We start from the raw sequence: 19,763 nt of genomic DNA on the forward strand, positions 1-19,763 counted from the left end.
GTACTTTGGTTAGCTTACATTTCTCAGCAACTAGTGAAAACAGAGGTCCTGATCTCTTTACACATCCAAGACAGATGTATCTTGGAGAGTTGAAAGCTATTAAAAAACTATTTTTAGTCAGGAGGGTGTTGGACAGGGAAAAGAGCGAACTTAAAAAAACGCTGATAGGACAATATATGATATTGAAATCCGGGCCCATAGAACAGCCTTTTATTAAAAATGTACACCATTGTTTTCTTTTAACTAGATTTAGGTTTAATAGTATTCACTGGTCTCTTACGTTTCCAAAGGGCTTCTCTAAGCCAGGGACTTTAAAGCCTGGCACCTGGGATGATTTCTCAGATCAAGATCTTTTACATTTCATCTTTTTTTGTGGATTATATAATGATCTTCGGAGAAGATATATTTTACCACTTATAAAACATTGCAATTTTGCACAAGTGAGGCCTGTCTTCATCTCTGATATGTTTTGGGGTGGCGAGCTTTTTAGCAGGGGCTTCACGGCGAAGGAAAAATGTCATCAGGCAACGGATGGGAGTAGAACAACTGGCATGTGATAATACTGTATAGAAATGCACTTTAACGAGGCTTATGACATTGTAATAGTTCAACCTTATCGAAGCGAATCATATAAGGAAGGTCCTGACTCCTGAAGACCAATAGAAGATCACTTTATTTGAATTTTTAGACCTGGTTTATGATGATAAATGGTCTGGTTTTAAGTCTTTTAATTTGTGGTGTATGTGCTTCCCCGGCTTCTGGCCCTTCGGCTTCTGCCCGGTTTGACTTGAAGCGGTGCGATGCTGGAGGCTCCCGGGCCCCCCTGCTCCATCCAGGGCCCCCGGTGGGAGGCGGAGGGCCGGGCCCGCAGCCTCACCTCTGGCTCTGGAGGATGTGGGAGCCGTCGAGCCGGCCCGCCCGCCCGAGCCTGCTTCATGAGGCAACCTTTGCACCTGAGCAGAGCACCCTCCCACTGTCCCCGGGCAGGTAGAGTGGAAGGAGGGAGGCGGCCTCGCCCACAGTCCGGGCCGGAGCTGCACAGGAGCACACCTGCCGTCGGAGGGGGCGCCATGACCCGACTCAGGAGGTACCTGGCGGCCCTGGGTCTGCTGATGGGGGCGCTCTTTGGCATCGCCTTCTTCCAGCGCTGGGTACCGCTCACCCTGGACCTGTCCGCGGGGATGCCCGCGCCTACCCTCCGCCTGCAGCACAAAAGTAAGACTCAGGGGGGCGAACGGGTCCGGAAACTTTACGCAGGCGTGTTAGGGTGTCCAGGGGGCACACAGCTAGGAACAGGCGGGCAGGTGCGACCCCCAGACCCCGGATTATAACCCTTTATTCAGAATGACCCATCCTGTGGTCGGTGTTGCAAACGCGCCCCCAATGCGCGTCTGGGAAGATGGAAAAAGCCCTTTACTGTTCCAGTTAGGGGTCCGCATCACGCCAGTCCTGGCACTATTTTCAACCAGATCCACCCTTTCATTTACTGCTCTGCGGGGCAAATGAGTGCTCATTTACACTTTGCATTCTGGGAGTTGTAGTCGTAGCCTGTGGTAATGGAGCACAAAACGCACACACGCCTGAACGGGATAATACAAAAAAACAAGCACTGGAAATGCAATAGATCTCGCATTAGAAAAGTAGGAGCTATTGGTCTTGTAAAGGATTTTTTTTGTGTGTGTATTTTCTCCAAATAGCTACATTGATAGATTTGTCATTTACAATGCCAATAGTTGTAATTTTTGTGAATGTGACACCTATAGCATTTGGAATGCCACATGATTTGTGTAGACGTGATTTTGATGGCAGCTTTTGTTGTTATGCCACCTTTCTAGAGAGCAGGAGAGTGCAGCAGGGGATAGAAGCACAGCCCTGCAAGCTGAGCGTCCTCCCATGGCACAGCAATTTGTGTCTTGAGTGGTGTGAGGGTGAGGGGTGTGAGAGTGAGGGATGTGAGGGTGAGGGGTGTGAGCCTGAGTGTTGTGAGAGTGAGGGAGTGTGAGTGTGAGGGGGTGTGAGTGTGTGTGACGGTGTGTGTTGGTGAGGGTGTGTGAGGGTGAGTGAGGGTGTTTGATGTTGATTGAGGGAGTGTGAGTGTGTGGCTGTGTGACGGTGTGAGTGTGAGGGTGTGTGAGGGTGAGTTAAGGAGTGTGATTGTGTGTGAGGGTGAGTGTGAGTGAGTGTGTGTGAGGCTGAAGGTGTGTGATGGTGTGTGAGGGTGATGTTGTGTGAGTGTGATTGCGGGTGTGTGAAGGTGTGTGTGAGTTTTGGGGTGTGAGGGCGATGTTATGAGTGTGTGTATGTTAATAAGAAATATTTAATATGTGTTGTTGTGTAAAAATGCGTGATTGAGCTTCCCTTTGTAATTGTCCTGCCTTATGTGTATTTTTTAATGTAATTTAACTGTGTGTGTGTGTTTATGTTCCCTATCAATGTATTAAGAGGATTCACAGTGATGTAATGTGTGTATTTTATGCGTTTTGTGAAAGAACTCTTTTATTTTCCAATCCAGTTTCCAAATTTGTGTATTAATAGCTGCACTGCTCCTTTACTCAAGCACTGGCGTTGCCAATAGGTCTCGCAGTTGTAAAGTTGGAGCTATTACAATTGCAAATAACACTGCCTTTTATTTTTGTTTTGCATTTGAAAAACAGAAAGGGCTTTGTCATTTACAAAACCAATAGCTCCAACTTTCCTACTGCGAGACCTATTGTGGACTGCACAGTGTGGGTGAAAGTGGCACTGCGTGGGTGTGAGTGGTCTTGAGTGAGTGACGTTGCGTGGGTGAGTGGCGTTGCATGTGTGAGTGTTGTTGCATGGGTGATTGACGTTGCGTGTGTGAGTGGCGTTGCGTGTGTGAGTTGCGTTGCGTGTGTGATTGGCATTGCATGGGTGAGTGTGGCGTTGTGTGTGTGAGAGTGGGCTTGCGTGGGTGTGAGTGGCGTTGTGTGTCTGAAAGTTGTTCTGTGTGGGTAAAAGTGGCACTGCGTGGGTGTGAGTGGCGTTGCGTGGGTGAGTGGCGTTGCGTGTGTGAGTGGCATTGCGTGTGTGAGTGGCGTTGCGTGTGTGAGTGGCGTTGCGTGTGTGAGTGGTGTTGCATGTGTGAGTGGCGTTGCATGTGTGAGTGGCGTTGCGTGTGTGAGTGGCATTGCGTGTGTGAGTGGCGTTGCGTGTGTGAGTGGCGTTGCGTGTGTGAGTGGCGTTGCGTGGGTGAGTGGCGTTGCGTGGGTGAGTGGCGTTGCATGTGTGAGTGGCGTTGCATGTGTGAGTGGCGTTGCATGTGTGAGTGGGGTTGCGTGTGTGAGTGGCGTTGCGTGTGTGAGTGGCGTAGCAATAATCTGCATTTGTGGAAACAATGTCTCCGGCACTTTTTTACTTCTAGGCAAATCATGGATTATTCTGTTGAGCACAGAAGCGCCCGGAGGGGGTTTTATTGGTTTATTGAGGTTTGTAAATCTTCTCACTCCCCCTTCCCCACACTCTTTTCTGCCAGTATATGCCTCTTCCAATGCGTTCTATATGTTTATTTCCTTTGCTGCACAGACTGCAAACCTATTTCAACAAACCACCTTCTTGGCGCTGTCCGGGGCAGAAAGTCAAATCTTTGAATGGGGGTCACTTCTCGGCTCTCAATCACCTGTCAAGATGGGGTTGGTGGTCCTTCCTGGCAAGCTGGTGCAGACTGGAAGGGCTTGGCTTCCCTGCTGCCCAGCCGGCACCGAACTCACACCCTCCCTGCCAGCATAGCTTTATTGTGCAATTCTCCCCCTCGCGGGAGGCTTCCTAGCGCTTTACGGTCAGCAGTTAGCAACGGATGAAACATAGTGAAGGGGCAAGCGAGCAGTGGGTACACTGAAAGAAGGGCGAGGGTATTTAAAAGTACCTGAGGCTTGGAGATTTGGGGTGGAGGGGGGGGGGGGGCAGGTTTGCAAGAGCAGAATTTCAGATTTCTTATTTTTTTAAATGAAATTCAAGACCGTTTGGATGGTATGTTTTTTTCGAATTTCTCGGAGAATTAAAGAATACATTTCCTGAACATTACCCAAAGCGCCTAGAGGCCATTCTGTTTGTTTCCCATTCATCAGTGCACCCACAATTACAATGTACGCTTGAGACAAGGCACCTTACATACATGCCATTTTGGGAGTGTTCCATCACATTTCATTTTTAATAAAGATTGTTACCTTTACGTTCACTGTTTATATCTGTACGTGTGTAGTAGGGCCTATGGAACAGATCTGAAGTACATATGTATGACCTTGGTGTATATAGGCGCTGTGAACTCTCTGTGGTTCTATACGTGTGCGCTATGTACCAAATATTGGACTTCAAACTGTAATTCATTTTCACATGCATGCATTGTATGTATTTTTAAAGTGCCTAGAGTCAGAAAAACAGACTTTGAAATGGTCTGGGTGGCAGGGGTGGGCCTGTGTTGTGGTGGTTATGAAGTTGCTGCATTGTATTCTGGCGGTGTTGTGTGGCTAGTGTTGTGTTAATAAAATAGTCTTGTGGCACCGTGGATGAGAGGGGTGTTTCTCCGTTTCCTACTTGGCCTCAATTGTTGTTCTCGATGATGGGCGGACCTGCCCTAATTTTTCCATCCATTTGAAACATATGTTACACATTGATTTTAGAGTGGAGGAGATCTCATTAATACTTTAAACACTTTGATGGAATGTTCTAGTAGGACTTATACGTTGATCAACGGTTGAAATAGATGAAACTAACTTGTTGCAAAAGTGGATTACACAATAGATCTCTCCACTTCTTTTGTGCCCTGAAGAAGTCCATTTGTATATGGACGAAACGCGTTGGCTGGTTTTTGCTGTGCACATATGAAGCAACCTTTAGAAAAAAATAATGAAGAGAAGAAAAATGTCTTTATCGATTGTTGAATTCTGTGCAAACACAGTATTGATCTTTGAGATTCGTTGTGAATGTGATGCACCTCTGTTTTTCGATTCTCCCTAGCATAGGGTGGCACCTCTGGCAGAGGGTGTTTACAGGGAGTGCACACAGTGGAAGGTACGTTCTTTGAACCATAGACAAATGTTATGGGAGATAACAGCTTAGGTGCGGCAATTTTTCTTGGTCCACTGACATTTTTCCTATTATATAGCGTTGTGGGGTTTTATGGCTGTTATATGCTTTTAGCCCCACCCGCCCTGTTTACCTACCCACAGTCTACTTCCATGGGGATATAGAAGGAAGCTATTAACTGCCCTGGAGCTACTAAGCAACCAATCTGGGACTATTGACTTTTCTTAGGGTAATATATATATATATATATAGGCCATGTGACCAAGCTTTGCAAGAGGCGAAACGCGTAATGGCGGCGGCAGGCTTGCTGGAGAATAAACACTTCAATTGAGCACTCAATCTGGGTCTGTTCCTTCGTCATTTACAAGTTGTGTGCTGGGGCGGCTGCTTCAGCCAGTGTGACGAATTTACGTTTATATATATATATATATATATATATATATATATATATATATATATATATATATATATATATATATATATATATATATATATATATATATATTTTTTTTTTAAATTTTTTTTTTATTTTTTGTTGTTGTTGTTGGACTTGGCCTTTCCCCCACCCAAAATGTTTCGCTTTTGACCCCCTTGTCTGAAAATTTCTCCCCCATGGGATTAAACCTGTATAGGCCATGAGTGGAGTGAGACACCTTGTTAATATGTGAAGTCATGTAATGGTGTGAGCACTTGTAAATTCCCCCCATTGTAAAATGCACCTGACTGAAATGTACTGTGTTTAAAATGGATGCCATGGCCATGGGTTTTGCCACCGGACTGGCATAGGTCAGCGGTCTAGATAATATTACCCAGCTACACCTAGCTTTTGGAGGGAAAGCCTGGCACCCAGGGTGCTCACCCCCTCCCCTTGAGCCAGTTTAGGCCAGCTTTGCCAACATTTTAGAAGGCTTTGGCACTGCCTGGGAGGAGGGTATAAGTAAGGGGGATGTGCCACCAGAGAGTCAGTCAGAGTTGGGACAAGAAAGAGAGGGGACCTGCTGCGAGGTGCTACCGCCACATGGGCCTGTGGGCTGGGCCCTGCACCCCTAAAACCCCCACCCCTCTGCTGTCCCCCGGGCCCCTGATAAGGGAAGGGCCCCTACCCAGGACACTGACGCTGTTTGGACCTGGAACTGCGCCAGCGCAGCGCGACAGAAGCCCCAGGAGGTGAGGAGAGTGCCCTGGGCTGCCTGGAGGAACTGTTGCCCCTTGTGAGGTGCTGCCTATCAAGCGCTATTCTGGGGAGGTTGATGCCCCCAAGGAAGTTGTGGCCCCCTGTGGGAGATCTGACGCTGGGAGGGACTGCCTGCATAGCGCTGTGTGTGGAAGTGCTGGGGCTGGTGTGGCACCCGGAGTGCTGTTGGCCCTGAAAGCTGTGTGGGCCGAAGGAGGAGCTGTGCTCTGTGAAAAGAGCCCTTTTTCTGAGGAGGATAGCGCAATATAAATAATGAATTAAAAGGGAGCCTACCCCTTACTGCCGCCGAAGAGACTGTGGCGCTGCTTGAAGATTGCGCCTAGTTGCTGCCGATCTCACCGCCGCAGGCCGGCGTTTGAGGGACCCCCCCACTGAGGTGGGTATCGTTGCGGTGGCCCCCGGTGCCAGGAGAGGGCCGCCGAAGTGGAGAGAGGGCCGCGCTAGGCCCTGAAGCCTTCCTCACCCCCATCAAGTGACGGGGCGCCCGGCCGCGTCATCGGCCCGCCCCTGCCAACGCCGCACAGGGATTGGCTGCCGGCCCGGGCGGCCGGGAAGGCAGGAAGAAGCTGAGTCTAAGCCCCGGGTCCCCGTGAGGTAGGAGGGGGACCCGGGTGAAGCACCGGTGCGGGGCCCCCGTGGACGAGGGGGAGCCCCGAGGAGTGAGCGACCAGAGCGGGAGCCCACCCAGCCGGTCTATGCCCCGGAGAGAGGGGCCGGTGGAAGAGGCGGGGCCGGGGCACACTGCTGGTGCCAGCCCCGCCGCCACATAAGAAGCGACCCGACGGTGCTACGGGGCTCCCGGGAGGTCGAGGGAGCCCCGTGTGAGGTGGGAGGAAAGCCAGGCAGGCTTCTCCCCACGTGTTCCGAGACACCGCGTGTGTCCCCTGAGGCCTCTCCGAGGCCGTATTGAAACCCTGGGCCCCTGTGAGGAAAGGAAGCCCGGGTGAGGCGAGTGTGGCTGCCCAGAGGCCGTTTTGAACCGCCCGGGCCCCCGTGAGGAGGAGAGGCCCGGGTGACGCCGCGGTGAGGGAGAGCCCCGAGTGTTGCGGCCACAGCCCGGAGGGGAAGGGGGGGCCTCGAGGCACATTGCCGGTGCCTGCCCCCCTCCGCCTCGGAACTGCAGAGGGCCCCGTTTGAGCGGCCTAGGCCTGAGTGAGGCCTTGCAGGCCCTGAGTGACCGGTGCAGGAGTAAGGAGAGCCCTGCGACGAGAGTGCTGTGCGGCAGGGGCCTCGAGGCACATTGTCGGTGCCTGGCCCTTACTGAGAAGGAGACCTCCCCAGAACCCCGGTGAGTGGGGCCTACGTTAGACTGTGTGGAGGGTAGAGTGGGCAACCGGGCACAGGGTCGGTGTCCGCCCCCCCCCCCCCCCATGACTTGCTTGGGATGGTAATCCTACCCTGAACTGGGCGACGGCCTGAAGAGTGAACTGGTGTAGGCTGGAGGTCAATACTGTGCCCCTGGGTTCCTCAAGGAATTATTAAAGCCCCAAGAGTTAGGGCCAGGATTTATGCTAATGCTGGGTTGATGTTCATGCTGATTGTTTCGCGCCCAGTGTGCTTATGGCTTAGTGTTAATGCCCCTGTTAGTGGTGGGCATCCCCATGTGTTATGCTGCTGAGGTCGACTGCCCCTCTAGGGATGTGTTAGTTGCCTGAAGAGGTATTTAGGGTGGCCCTAGTGACATGTTTATTCCTGCACAGTGACCAGGTAATAGGAAATGCTTGATTGGTCGTGACCAGTTATTACCGTTACTGATGCCAATGCATGTTGATGTTACTCGCCCGCTAGGTGATCCTACGCTGATTCCACTGTGTTAGACAACTAAGGTTGTGGGCCCCTGCGGATGTTATATACCTGCCTAAGGGAGCCGAATGTACGCACTGGTGAGGTGCACAATGTGTTAGATGCCAGGGTATTGTTTAGGGATAATGCGCCAGTGTTGAAATTCTTATGGTTAAATGCCTAATGCCACAGCGTAATGTGTATGCCCAAGGTTCAATTGCATACAAGGTGCCTACTACCCTGATGAGATGGTCATCTCCCTGGCCTAAGGTGATGAGACCGATATGTAATGTTGATGTGCCCTTTTACTGCAGGTGTTCTGCCCCGGTGCTGGCCTGACGTGTCATTCCAGGCGCCTGGTTATATCCCACTGCTGATTTATTACAAGTGTTCCTGTCTGTTGGGATTTACTGTGATGCCCTGAAGTTTTCCTTTCCAGGGGTTGGGTTGGAGTTAAACCGCTAAGGATGAGAGCCTGAGTTGGCCCCGCCATTGTGACCCCAGGTCTAATGACGATGTAAACATTCTTCTTTATTTTCAGCTATGGACTTGCAGACTCAGCCCTTACTTCCCATGTAAATAATCTCCCCTTGATACACTTGGCTCTGGTGCCAGTTGGCGCCGTGTTATGATACCACTGTTGATGCATTTTTTCCTTGCAGGTTGGAGATACTAAACTTCTTAATTTTCCAACTCAAACTGGTGTCCTGCCTCTTTTGTGGTGTGCCTGGTGTATTGACTGTGGGTACTGCTTGAGTGCTTCACATGTCCTCTGAAGTTTGGCCTGCCCGCTTGGTTCCATGTTACCCCCTTGGAGATTTGGTAATCCCATTATATATATATATATATATATATAAACACACACAGGTTTGGCGTGCTTAAGCCGTCTTCTACGGCGGGCTCTCGACGGGGAACGCCAACCCCTATAAATCAGCACACTCCTGGTCACAGCACTTCATAAAATGAAAAACCAGAGTCGGAGCCCAAATCAGATGCAGTGTTGTCAAGGTTTATTCGGCAAAGGAAACACCCAACGCGTTTCGTGATCCACTGACCACTTTCTCACGGGTGGAGTTTACCTGGGTCAACCTCCATTTAAAGCAACATACTTTTTAGAATTTTTACACACGTGATCATAGACATAGAAAAATTGAGTGACTTATAGCTATGTCGGCTTTTTTAGAAAACATAATTTCAAGTGAAAAATTATTATCACAACCAGGAATAACGGAAACATGTCATGTCCATAATATTGATGTAAAGTTCCCTGGGTATTTACACAGTTTTTGGGTCTCTTTCGCAAACTGAAGCCAGGTGATTTCATATGCGCCAAGGTTGGCCCGCCCCATTATGTAGTACTATGTTACACATTCACAGCAGTACTTATGATGGGTTAGTCAAAGGTCGTGTTGCCCCAGTGGGCAATTCAGTCCATTGTATGACAGGCAGGATTTTCAATGAGCTCCAAGTGGACAATAATTGAGGCCGTATTCCTGGAATAAATGAAAAATGGAATAGCTATAGATGATAGTGATTACATTTGGATCAGTGCACAGTTAAAACCAATTAAAAGCTTTGGAAAATTGTTACCAAAGAAGCAGCAGCATTATACTTTCACATGATTTAGTCAGAATCATTTACGTATGAAGATGGATTGCAAGTTCTTCCCCCAAGTTATGACCTGTCGGTTGTAAGGTGTTATACATAATGATATATTTAGATTCTAGTTTCCTCAAATCTAACCATCTGTTCCCTCCCCTTTCATTGCTTTCAATGCTGTCCAGAACACAGAATTTCATGACATTTGGATTTTTGTTGTGTACATCAGAGAAATGCCGCGCTACAGGGTATTGCTGATTTTCGTTTCTTATTGCCCTTTGGTGTTCCAGGATTCTAAGTTTTGCCTGTTTCGTGGTGCACCCTATATAAAACTTATTACAGGGGCACTCAAGGGCATAAACAACATACTCTGTGTTGCAGGTTAGGTGTTTTGTGATTTTGTGGGCCTCTCTTTCCATTGACAGTTTTATTGACTTGCGGTTATTGCTGTACTTGCAGGCTTTACAATTATGACAAGGATAAAATCCTTGGATAGGATTGATTTTCTTCTTGTCTTTTATGAGTGTGCTACTCAATATGTCTTTTATTGACCTCGCCTTTCTGAAGGTCAGTGAGGGATTTTCATGAATCACCTCCTTCACATCTTGATCAAGTTTTAGAGTTTCCCAGTATTTAGTCAAAGATTTACGTAGTTTCCACGATTGATTGCTGTAGGTGGTGATAAAGCGTACCTTCTCATCAACCGTACGTTGTTTAGGGACCAATAAGTCATCCCTATCCATAGCATTAACTTTTGAGAGGGCCTGTTGTATTACCTTTTTGCTATATCCTCTCTCAGAGAATCGTTGGGTCATAACTTGGCTTTCTCTTGTAAATCCCTCTGCCGAGCTACAATTTCTCTTAGCCCTGATAAGTTCACCCATCGGGATACTGCGTATAAGACTTGGGGGATGTCCACTCTCTGCATGTAGCAGGCTATTTCCGGCTGTAGATTTGCGGAATAGCGTGCTTGTTAATTTTCCCGCATCAACCTCTAGTTTGATGTCAAGGAATTCTAATTCTTTCTGGCTGATTACACTGGTAAATTTCAGATTTAATGAATTAGTGTTGAGGATAGTTTCAAATTCGTGTATCTGGTCGAGAGTGCCGTGCCAGACACAGAAAATGTCGTCAATGTACCTCTTCCAGAGGATGACGTGGGCACTATAGTGGGAGATCTCCTTCACCACTAACTCCTCCCACCAGCCTAGGTAAAGACACGCCAGGCTGGGGGCAAAGCAAGTACCCATCGCCACCCCCTGGGTTTGTCTGAACATAAGTTTGTTGAAAATGAAGAAATTGTTACTCATACATTCCCATATCATATCCAGCAACATGTTAGTGTGTGACAAAAATGAAACCGATCGGTTTCCAAGATAGAATTTACATGCCTCTACCCCCAATTCCTGAGGAATGCTGGTGTACAGGCTGGAAACATCAAAGCTTACCGGCCAGTACTCAGGCCTCCATACAAGGTCCTTAATGATACCCAAAAAATCTGAAGAGTCCCTGACATAGGATGGCAGACTAGTTACAAAGGGCTGGAGGAAGTGGTCAATATATCTGCTGGTGTTCTCATACAGGCTACCAACCGAAGAGACGATTGGTCTGCCCGGAGGTGCCTGAAGACTTTTGTGCACCTTGGGGAGCAAATATAGTGCGGGTATTTTGGGATATTTTACATAGAGGTAGGAAAACTCTTCGTCCTCAATTAAACCCCTTGCTTTCCAATCCCGCAGTCTCTCTCCATATGCATTTTTTGCCTTATTATAATCCTCTTTACTCGCTCTGGCATAATTACATTCATCAGACAATTGTGCCATGCCTTCTTTCAGATACATATCAATAGGCCAGACCACAACGTTCCCACCCTTGTCGCTATTCTTGATAACCACGTCTGCCCAATTCTCCATTTCCTTTAAGGCAGAATATTGTTTTTTGTTAAGGTTCCAAATCATTTTAGGCTTCACCTTGTCCATATGTCTCATTTCATGTATCATTCCCTGTTCAAAACTGTCAATGTAACTGTTGGCAATTTGTGGAACAAACACCGATTTTGGTTTGAAACCACTGCCACTGCTCATATTCACCGAATCCTCAGTACTAACTAAATTAAACAAGGCATCATCATGTACATCTTCGCAACCTGCCAATAATTGAACTGATTGCAACAGTTCTGCATCATTCACCGTTAATGTACTGGGTTTTTCAGACATGCCCTCCTTTCTGATCCGAGATTTATTCGCAAACCATTTTTTGAGTTTTAATTTACGTGTGAAACAGAAAAGATCAATACGGGCATTGGTAAAATTAAAATTAGAAGTAGGACAAAAGGAAAGCCCTCTCGACAGTACCTCAATTTGTACAGGAGTTAAAGTACGGGAAGAAAGATTTACCACGGTCTTGGATTCTACTTCCGCGCCGCCTTGCCTCGAGTGACCACTCCTACTGGGCTTGAGACCGCGTCGAAGGATTTGCTGCCTCTTCCGCGTCCTCCTCTGCCTCCTCTTCCACGCCCTTTTGATGGGGTGCCTGTCTGACGTTCCTTGGTCATCAGGGCTACTTCTTTTAAAATTCGGTCTTTTACTGGAATCGCTTCAACTGTGTCTGAGATGTCACTTTCGATTGATTCCGTGTCATCCATCAGTACTGATTCCGCCGAAGTTGTCGCCCCCTCATTAGGTACAGTTTGCTTTTTAGGCGTGGTATTCTTCTTCGTGTTCACTTTCTTTGTGGCATTCCTTATTTCGTCATATCGCTTAGCAAAGGTTAGGATTTGGCCTTTGCTATAATCCACCTCGTCACGATGGAATTTACGCTGTTTCTTTTCTTTAATTTCTTCCTCAATTTTATCAAGGCGTTTATGCATTTTGTCCATTTCCGTGGTGAATTCACTCTCCGTGTGTTTGCCTTTGATTTTGGTAATTAATTCTTCATTCTCCGTGTTAAGTTTGGCACACTCTTTTTCAGCATTTTTTATTAACATCTTAAGCATGTTAACCGAGCAGATGTGATTGTTGTCCATCCACTCACTGATTAACTCGGGGTCCGGATTCTGGAATGTGGGTATGATGAAGATCCTCAAACCGCGCGGTATCCTATCGCATTCAAGATACTTGGTTAAGGCAGCCGCCTCCCACCAGCGCGATTGCTCTCGTTTGAGGTTTTTCCACAGTGTGTCCCACCACACTTTCAGTTCATTAACTTGTTTACCAGGTGGTCTAATGTCATCTCCCACACTGGGTTCCGTTGAAGTGAAAAGTTTCGCTGCTGCTTCCGCTCTCCTACTGTTTCTCGATTCTGCCATATTACTTGACACAACACAACCAGCCGGTCTCGTGTTGTTTGCACCGCTCTTTTCCGTCAAGCACTGCTGGGCTAGCTGATCGGACAATCCAGGTATGGGCGGGAACCTTTTTGATGTTGAATTCACAAACACTCCAATCCAATCTGATCCCAGATATCGGAGTAATTTTGTAGCAAAGAAGTTCAAAAGGGTTCCGCTAAAATTGTATCACCTTAGGTTCCCGGGTCTCGTACAGCCATAGAGCAGGCGGGCAAAAGCTTCTTTTTGAAAATGTAAACACACACAGGTTTGGCGTGCTTAAGCCGTCTTCTACGGCGGGCTCTCGACGGGGAACGCCAACCCCTATAAATCAGCACACTCCTGGTCACAGCACTTCATAAAATGAAAAACCAGAGTCGGAGCCCAAATCAGATGCAGTGTTGTCAAGGTTTATTCGGCAAAGGAAACACCCAACGCGTTTCGTGATCCACTGACCACTTTCTCACGGGTGGAGTTTACCTGGGTCAACCTCCATTTAAAGCAACATACTTTTTAGAATTTTTACACACGTGATCATAGACATAGAAAAATTGAGTGACTTATAGCTATGTCGGCTTTTTTAGAAAACATAATTTCAAGTGAAAAATTATTATCACAACCAGGAATAACGGAAACATGTCATGTCCATAATATTGATGTAAAGTTCCCTGGGTATTTACACAGTTTTTGGGTCTCTTTCGCAAACTGAAGCCAGGTGATTTCATATGCGCCAAGGTTGGCCCGCCCCATTATGTAGTACTATGTTACACATTCACAGCAGTACTTATGATGGGTTAGTCAAAGGTCGTGTTGCCCCAGTGGGCAATTCAGTCCATTGTATGACAGGCAGGATTTTCAATGAGCTCCAAGTGGACAATAATTGAGGCCGTATTCCTGGAATAAATGAAAAATGGAATAGCTATAGATGATAGTGATTACATTTGGATCAGTGCACAGTTAAAACCAATTAAAAGCTTTGGAAAATTGTTACCAAAGAAGCAGCAGCATTATACTTTCACATGATTTAGTCAGAATCATTTACGTATGAAGATGGATTGCAAGTTCTTCCCCCAAGTTATGACCTGTCGGTTGTAAGGTGTTATACATAATGATATATTTAGATTCTAGTTTCCTCAAATCTAACCATCTGTTCCCTCCCCTTTCATTGCTTTCAATGCTGTCCAGAACACAGAATTTCATGACATTTGGATTTTTGTTGTGTACATCAGAGAAATGCCGCGCTACAGGGTATTGCTGATTTTCGTTTCTTATTGCCCTTTGGTGTTCCAGGATTCTAAGTTTTGCCTGTTTCGTGGTGCACCCTATATAAAACTTATTACAGGGGCACTCAAGGGCATAAACAACATACTCTGTGTTGCAGGTTAGGTGTTTTGTGATTTTGTGGGCCTCTCTTTCCATTGACAGTTTTATTGACTTGCGGTTATTGCTGTACTTGCAGGCTTTACAATTATGACAAGGATAAAATCCTTGGATAGGATTGATTTTCTTCTTGTCTTTTATGAGTGTGCTACTCAATATGGCTTTTATTGACCTCGCCTTTCTGAAGGTCAGTGAGGGATTTTCATGAATCACCTCCTTCACATCTTGATCAAGTTTTAGAGTTTCCCAGTATTTAGTCAAAGATTTACGTAGTTTCCACGATTGATTGCTGTAGGTGGTGATAAAGCGTACCTTCTCATCAACCGTACGTTGTTTAGGGACCAATAAGTCATCCCTATCCATAGCATTAACTTTTGAGAGGGCCTGTTGTATTACCTTTTTGCTATATCCTCTCTCAGAGAATCGTTGGGTCATAACTTGGCTTTCTCTTGTAAATCCCTCTGCCGAGCTACAATTTCTCTTAGCCCTGATAAGTTCACCCATCGGGATACTGCGTATAAGACTTGGGGGATGTCCACTCTCTGCATGTAGCAGGCTATTTCCGGCTGTAGATTTGCGGAATAGCGTGCTTGTTAATTTTCCCGCATCAACCTCTAGTTTGATGTCAAGGAATTCTAATTCTTTCTGGCTGATTACACTGGTAAATTTCAGATTTAATGAATTAGTGTTGAGGATAGTTTCAAATTCGTGTATCTGGTCGAGAGTGCCGTGCCAGACACAGAAAATGTCGTCAATGTACCTCTTCCAGAGGATGACGTGGGCACTATAGTGGGAGATCTCCTTCACCACTAACTCCTCCCACCAGCCTAGGTAAAGACACGCCAGGCTGGGGGCAAAGCAAGTACCCATCGCCACCCCCTGGGTTTGTCTGAACATAAGTTTGTTGAAAATGAAGAAATTGTTACTCATACATTCCCATATCATATCCAGCAACATGTTAGTGTGTGACAAAAATGAAACCGATCGGTTTCCAAGATAGAATTTACATGCCTCTACCCCCAATTCCTGAGGAATGCTGGTGTACAGGCTGGAAACATCAAAGCTTACCAGCCAGTACTCAGGCCTCCATACAAGGTCCTTAATGATACCCAAAAAATCTGAAGAGTCCCTGACATAGGATGGCAGACTAGTTACAAAGGGCTGGAGGAAGTGGTCAATATATCTGCTGGTGTTCTCATACAGGCTACCAACCGAAGAGACGATTGGTCTGCCCGGAGGTGCCTGAAGACTTTTGTGCACCTTGGGGAGCAAATATAGTGCGGGTATTTTGGGATATTTTACATAGAGGTAGGAAAACTCTTCGTCCTCAATTAAACCCCTTGCTTTCCAATCCCGCAGTCTCTCTCCATATGCATTTTTTGCCTTATTATAATCCTCTTTACTCGCTCTGGCATAATTACATTCATCAGACAATTGTGCCATGCCTTCTTTCAGATACATATCAATAGGCCAGACCACAACGTTCCCACCCTTGTCGCTATTCTTGATAACCACGTCTGCCCAATTCTCCATTTCCTTTAAGGCAGAATATTGTTTTTTGTTAAGGTTCCAAATCATTTTAGGCTCCACCTTGTGGTCTGGCCTATTGATATGTATCTGAAAGAAGGCATGGCACAATTGCGCAAGTCAATAAAACTGTCAATGGAAAGAGAGGCCCACAAAATCACAAAACACCTAACCTGCAACACAGAGTATGTTGTTTATGCCCTTGAGTGCCCCTGTAATAAGTTTTATATAGGGTGCACCACGAAACAGGCAAAACTTAGAATCCTGGAACACCAAAGGGCAATAAGAAACGAAAATCAGCAATACCCTGTAGCGCGGCATTTCTCTGATGTACACAACAAAAATCCAAATGTCATGAAATTCTGTGTTCTGGACAGCATTGAAAGCAATGAAAGGGGAGGGAACAGATGGTTAGATTTGAGGAAACTAGAATCTAAATATATCATTATGTATAACACCTTACAACCGACAGGTCATAACTTGGGGGAAGAACTTGCAATCCATCTTCATACGTAAATGATTCTGACTAAATCATGTGAAAGTATAATGCTGCTGCTTCTTTGGTAACAATTTTCCAAAGCTTTTAATTGGTTTTAACTGTGCACTGATCCAAATGTAATCACTATCATCTATAGCTATTCCATTTTTCATTTATTCCAGGAATACGGCCTCAATTATTGTCCACTTGGAGCTCATTGAAAATCCTGCCTGTCATACAATGGACTGAATTGCCCACTGGGGCAACACGACCTTTGACTAACCCATCATAAGTACTGCTGTGAATGTGTAACATAGTACTACATAATGGGGCGGGCCAACCTTGGCGCATATGAAATCACCTGGCTTCAGTTTGCGAAAGAGACCCAAAAACTGTGTAAATACCCAGGGAACTTTACATCAATATTATGGACATGACATGTTTCCGTTATTCCTGGTTGTGATAATAATTTTTCACTTGAAATTATGTTTTCTAAAAAAGCCGACATAGCTATAAGTCACTCAATTTTTCTATGTCTATGATCACGTGTGTAAAAATTCTAAAAAGTATGTTGCTTTAAATGGAGGTTGACCCAGGTAAACTCCACCCGTGAGAAAGTGGTCAGTGGATCACGAAACGCGTTGGGTGTTTCCTTTGCCGAATAAACCTTGACAACACTGCATCTGATTTGGGCTCCGACTCTGGTTTTTCATTTTATGAAGTGCTGTGACCAGGAGTGTGCTGATTTATAGGGGTTGGCGTTCCCCGTCGAGAGCCCGCCGTAGAAGACGGCTTAAGCACGCCAAACCTGTGTGTGTTTACATTTTCAAAAAGAAGCTTTTGCCCGCCTGCTCTATGGCTGTACGAGACCCGGGAACCTAAGGTGATACAATTTTAGCGGAACCCTTTTGAACTTCTTTGCTACAAAATTACTCCGATATCTGGGATCAGATTGGATTGGAGTGTTTGTGAATTCAACATCAAAAAGGTTCCCGCCCATACCTGGATTGTCCGATCAGCTAGCCCAGCAGTGCTTGACGGAAAAGAGCGGTGCAAACAACACGAGACCGGCTGGTTGTGTTGTGTCAAGTAATATGGCAGAATCGAGAAACAGTAGGAGAGCGGAAGCAGCAGCGAAACTTTTCACTTCAACGGAACCCAGTGTGGGAGATGACATTAGACCACCTGGTAAACAAGTTAATGAACTGAAAGTGTGGTGGGACACACTGTGGAAAAACCTCAAACGAGAGCAATCGCGCTGGTGGGAGGCGGCTGCCTTAACCAAGTATCTTGAATGCGATAGGATACCGCGCGGTTTGAGGATCTTCATCATACCCACATTCCAGAATCCGGACCCCGAGTTAATCAGTGAGTGGATGGACAACAATCACATCTGCTCGGTTAACATGCTTAAGATGTTAATAAAAAATGCTGAAAAAGAGTGTGCCAAACTTAACACGGAGAATGAAGAATTAATTACCAAAATCAAAGGCAAACACACGGAGAGTGAATTCACCACGGAAATGGACAAAATGCATAAACGCCTTGATAAAATTGAGGAAGAAATTAAAGAAAAGAAACAGCGTAAATTCCATCGTGACGAGGTGGATTATAGCAAAGGCCAAATCCTAACCTTTGCTAAGCGATATGACGAAATAAGGAATGCCACAAAGAAAGTGAACACGAAGAAGAATACCACGCCTAAAAAGCAAACTGTACCTAATGAGGGGGCGACAACTTCGGCGGAATCAGTACTGATGGATGACACGGAATCAATCGAAAGTGACATCTCAGACACAGTTGAAGCGATTCCAGTAAAAGACCGAATTTTAAAAGAAGTAGCCCTGATGACCAAGGAACGTCAGACAGGCACCCCATCAAAAGGGCGTGGAAGAGGAGGCAGAGGAGGACGCGGAAGAGGCAGCAAATCCTTCGACGCGGTCTCAAGCCCAGTAGGAGTGGTCACTCGAGGCAAGGCGGCGCGGAAGTAGAATCCAAGACCGTGGTAAATCTTTCTTCCCGTACTTTAACTCCTGTACAAATTGAGGTACTGTCGAGAGGGCTTTCCTTTTGTCCTACTTCTAATTTTAATTTTACCAATGCCCGTATTGATCTTTTCTGTTTCACACGTAAATTAAAACTCAAAAAATGGTTTGCGAATAAATCTCGGATCAGAAAGGAGGGCATGTCTGAAAAACCCAGTACATTAACGGTGAATGATGCAGAACTGTTGCAATCAGTTCAATTATTGGCAGGTTGCGAAGATGTACATGATGATGCCTTGTTTAATTTAGTTAGTACTGAGGATTCGGTGAATATGAGCAGTGGCAGTGGTTTCAAACCAAAATCGGTGTTTGTTCCACAAATTGCCAACAGTTACATTGACAGTTTTGAACAGGGAATGATACATGAAATGAGACATATGGACAAGGTGAAGCCTAAAATGATTTGGAACCTTAACAAAAAACAATATTCTGCCTTAAAGGAAATGGAGAATTGGGCAGACGTGGTTATCAAGAATAGCGACAAGGGTGGGAACGTTGTGGTCTGGCCTATTGATATGTATCTGAAAGAAGGCATGGCACAATTGTCTGATGAATGTAATTATGCCAGAGCGAGTAAAGAGGATTATAATAAGGCAAAAAATGCATATGGAGAGAGACTGCGGGATTGGAAAGCAAGGGGTTTAATTGAGGACGAAGAGTTTTCCTACCTCTATGTAAAATATCCCAAAATACCCGCACTATATTTGCTCCCCAAGGTGCACAAAAGTCTTCAGGCACCTCCGGGCAGACCAATCGTCTCTTCGGTTGGTAGCCTGTATGAGAACACCAGCAGATATATTGACCACTTCCTCCAGCCCTTTGTAACTAGTCTGCCATCCTATGTCAGGGCTAAGAGAAATTGTAGCTCGGCAGAGGGATTTACAAGAGAAAGCCAAGTTATGACCCAACGATTCTCTGAGAGAGGATATAGCAAAAAGGTAATACAACAGGCCCTCTCAAAAGTTAATGCTATGGATAGGGATGACTTATTGGTCCCTAAACAACGTACGGTTGATGAGAAGGTACGCTTTATCACCACCTACAGCAATCAATCGTGGAAACTACGTAAATCTTTGACTAAATACTGGGAAACTCTAAAACTTGATCAAGATGTGAAGGAGGTGATTCATGAAAATCCCTCACTGACCTTCAGAAAGGCGAGGTCAATAAAAGACATATTGAGTAGCACACTCATAAAAGACAAGAAGAAAATCAATCCTATCCAAGGATTTTATCCTTGTCATAATTGTAAAGCCTGCAAGTACAGCAATAACCGCAAGTCAATAAAACTGTCAATGGAAAGAGAGGCCCACAAAATCACAAAACACCTAACCTGCAACACAGAGTATGTTGTTTATGCCCTTGAGTGCCCCTGTAATAAGTTTTATA

At 45.9% G+C, this 19,763-nt stretch overlaps 2 protein-coding genes across 2 annotated transcripts in view; one reads left to right on the forward strand and one right to left on the reverse strand.

The window, feature by feature from the left end:
- The first annotated feature begins 965 nt into the window (after positions 1 to 965).
- LOC147673185 (beta-1,4-galactosyltransferase 1-like) overlaps positions 966 to 19,763 on the forward strand; it is a 247,910-nt gene continuing 229,112 nt past the window's right edge. The window contains exon 1 of the mRNA XM_086946973.1: positions 966 to 1,215. Coding sequence (XP_086803099.1) covers positions 1,071 to 1,215 — 145 coding nt within the window. The 5' untranslated portion in view covers positions 966 to 1,070. The remainder of the gene's footprint in view (positions 1,216 to 19,763) is intronic.
- On the reverse strand, positions 12,030 to 12,926 carry LOC147673186 (uncharacterized). Its single transcript, XM_086946504.1, has one exon. It carries the CDS (start codon positions 12,924 to 12,926, stop codon positions 12,030 to 12,032), a length of 897 nt encoding a protein of 298 aa, XP_086802630.1.

Source organism: Lissotriton vulgaris, chromosome 12 (genome assembly GCF_964263255.1).
Source record: "Lissotriton vulgaris chromosome 12, aLisVul1.2, whole genome shotgun sequence".
NCBI classification, from domain to species: Eukaryota; Metazoa; Chordata; class Amphibia; order Caudata; family Salamandridae; genus Lissotriton; species Lissotriton vulgaris.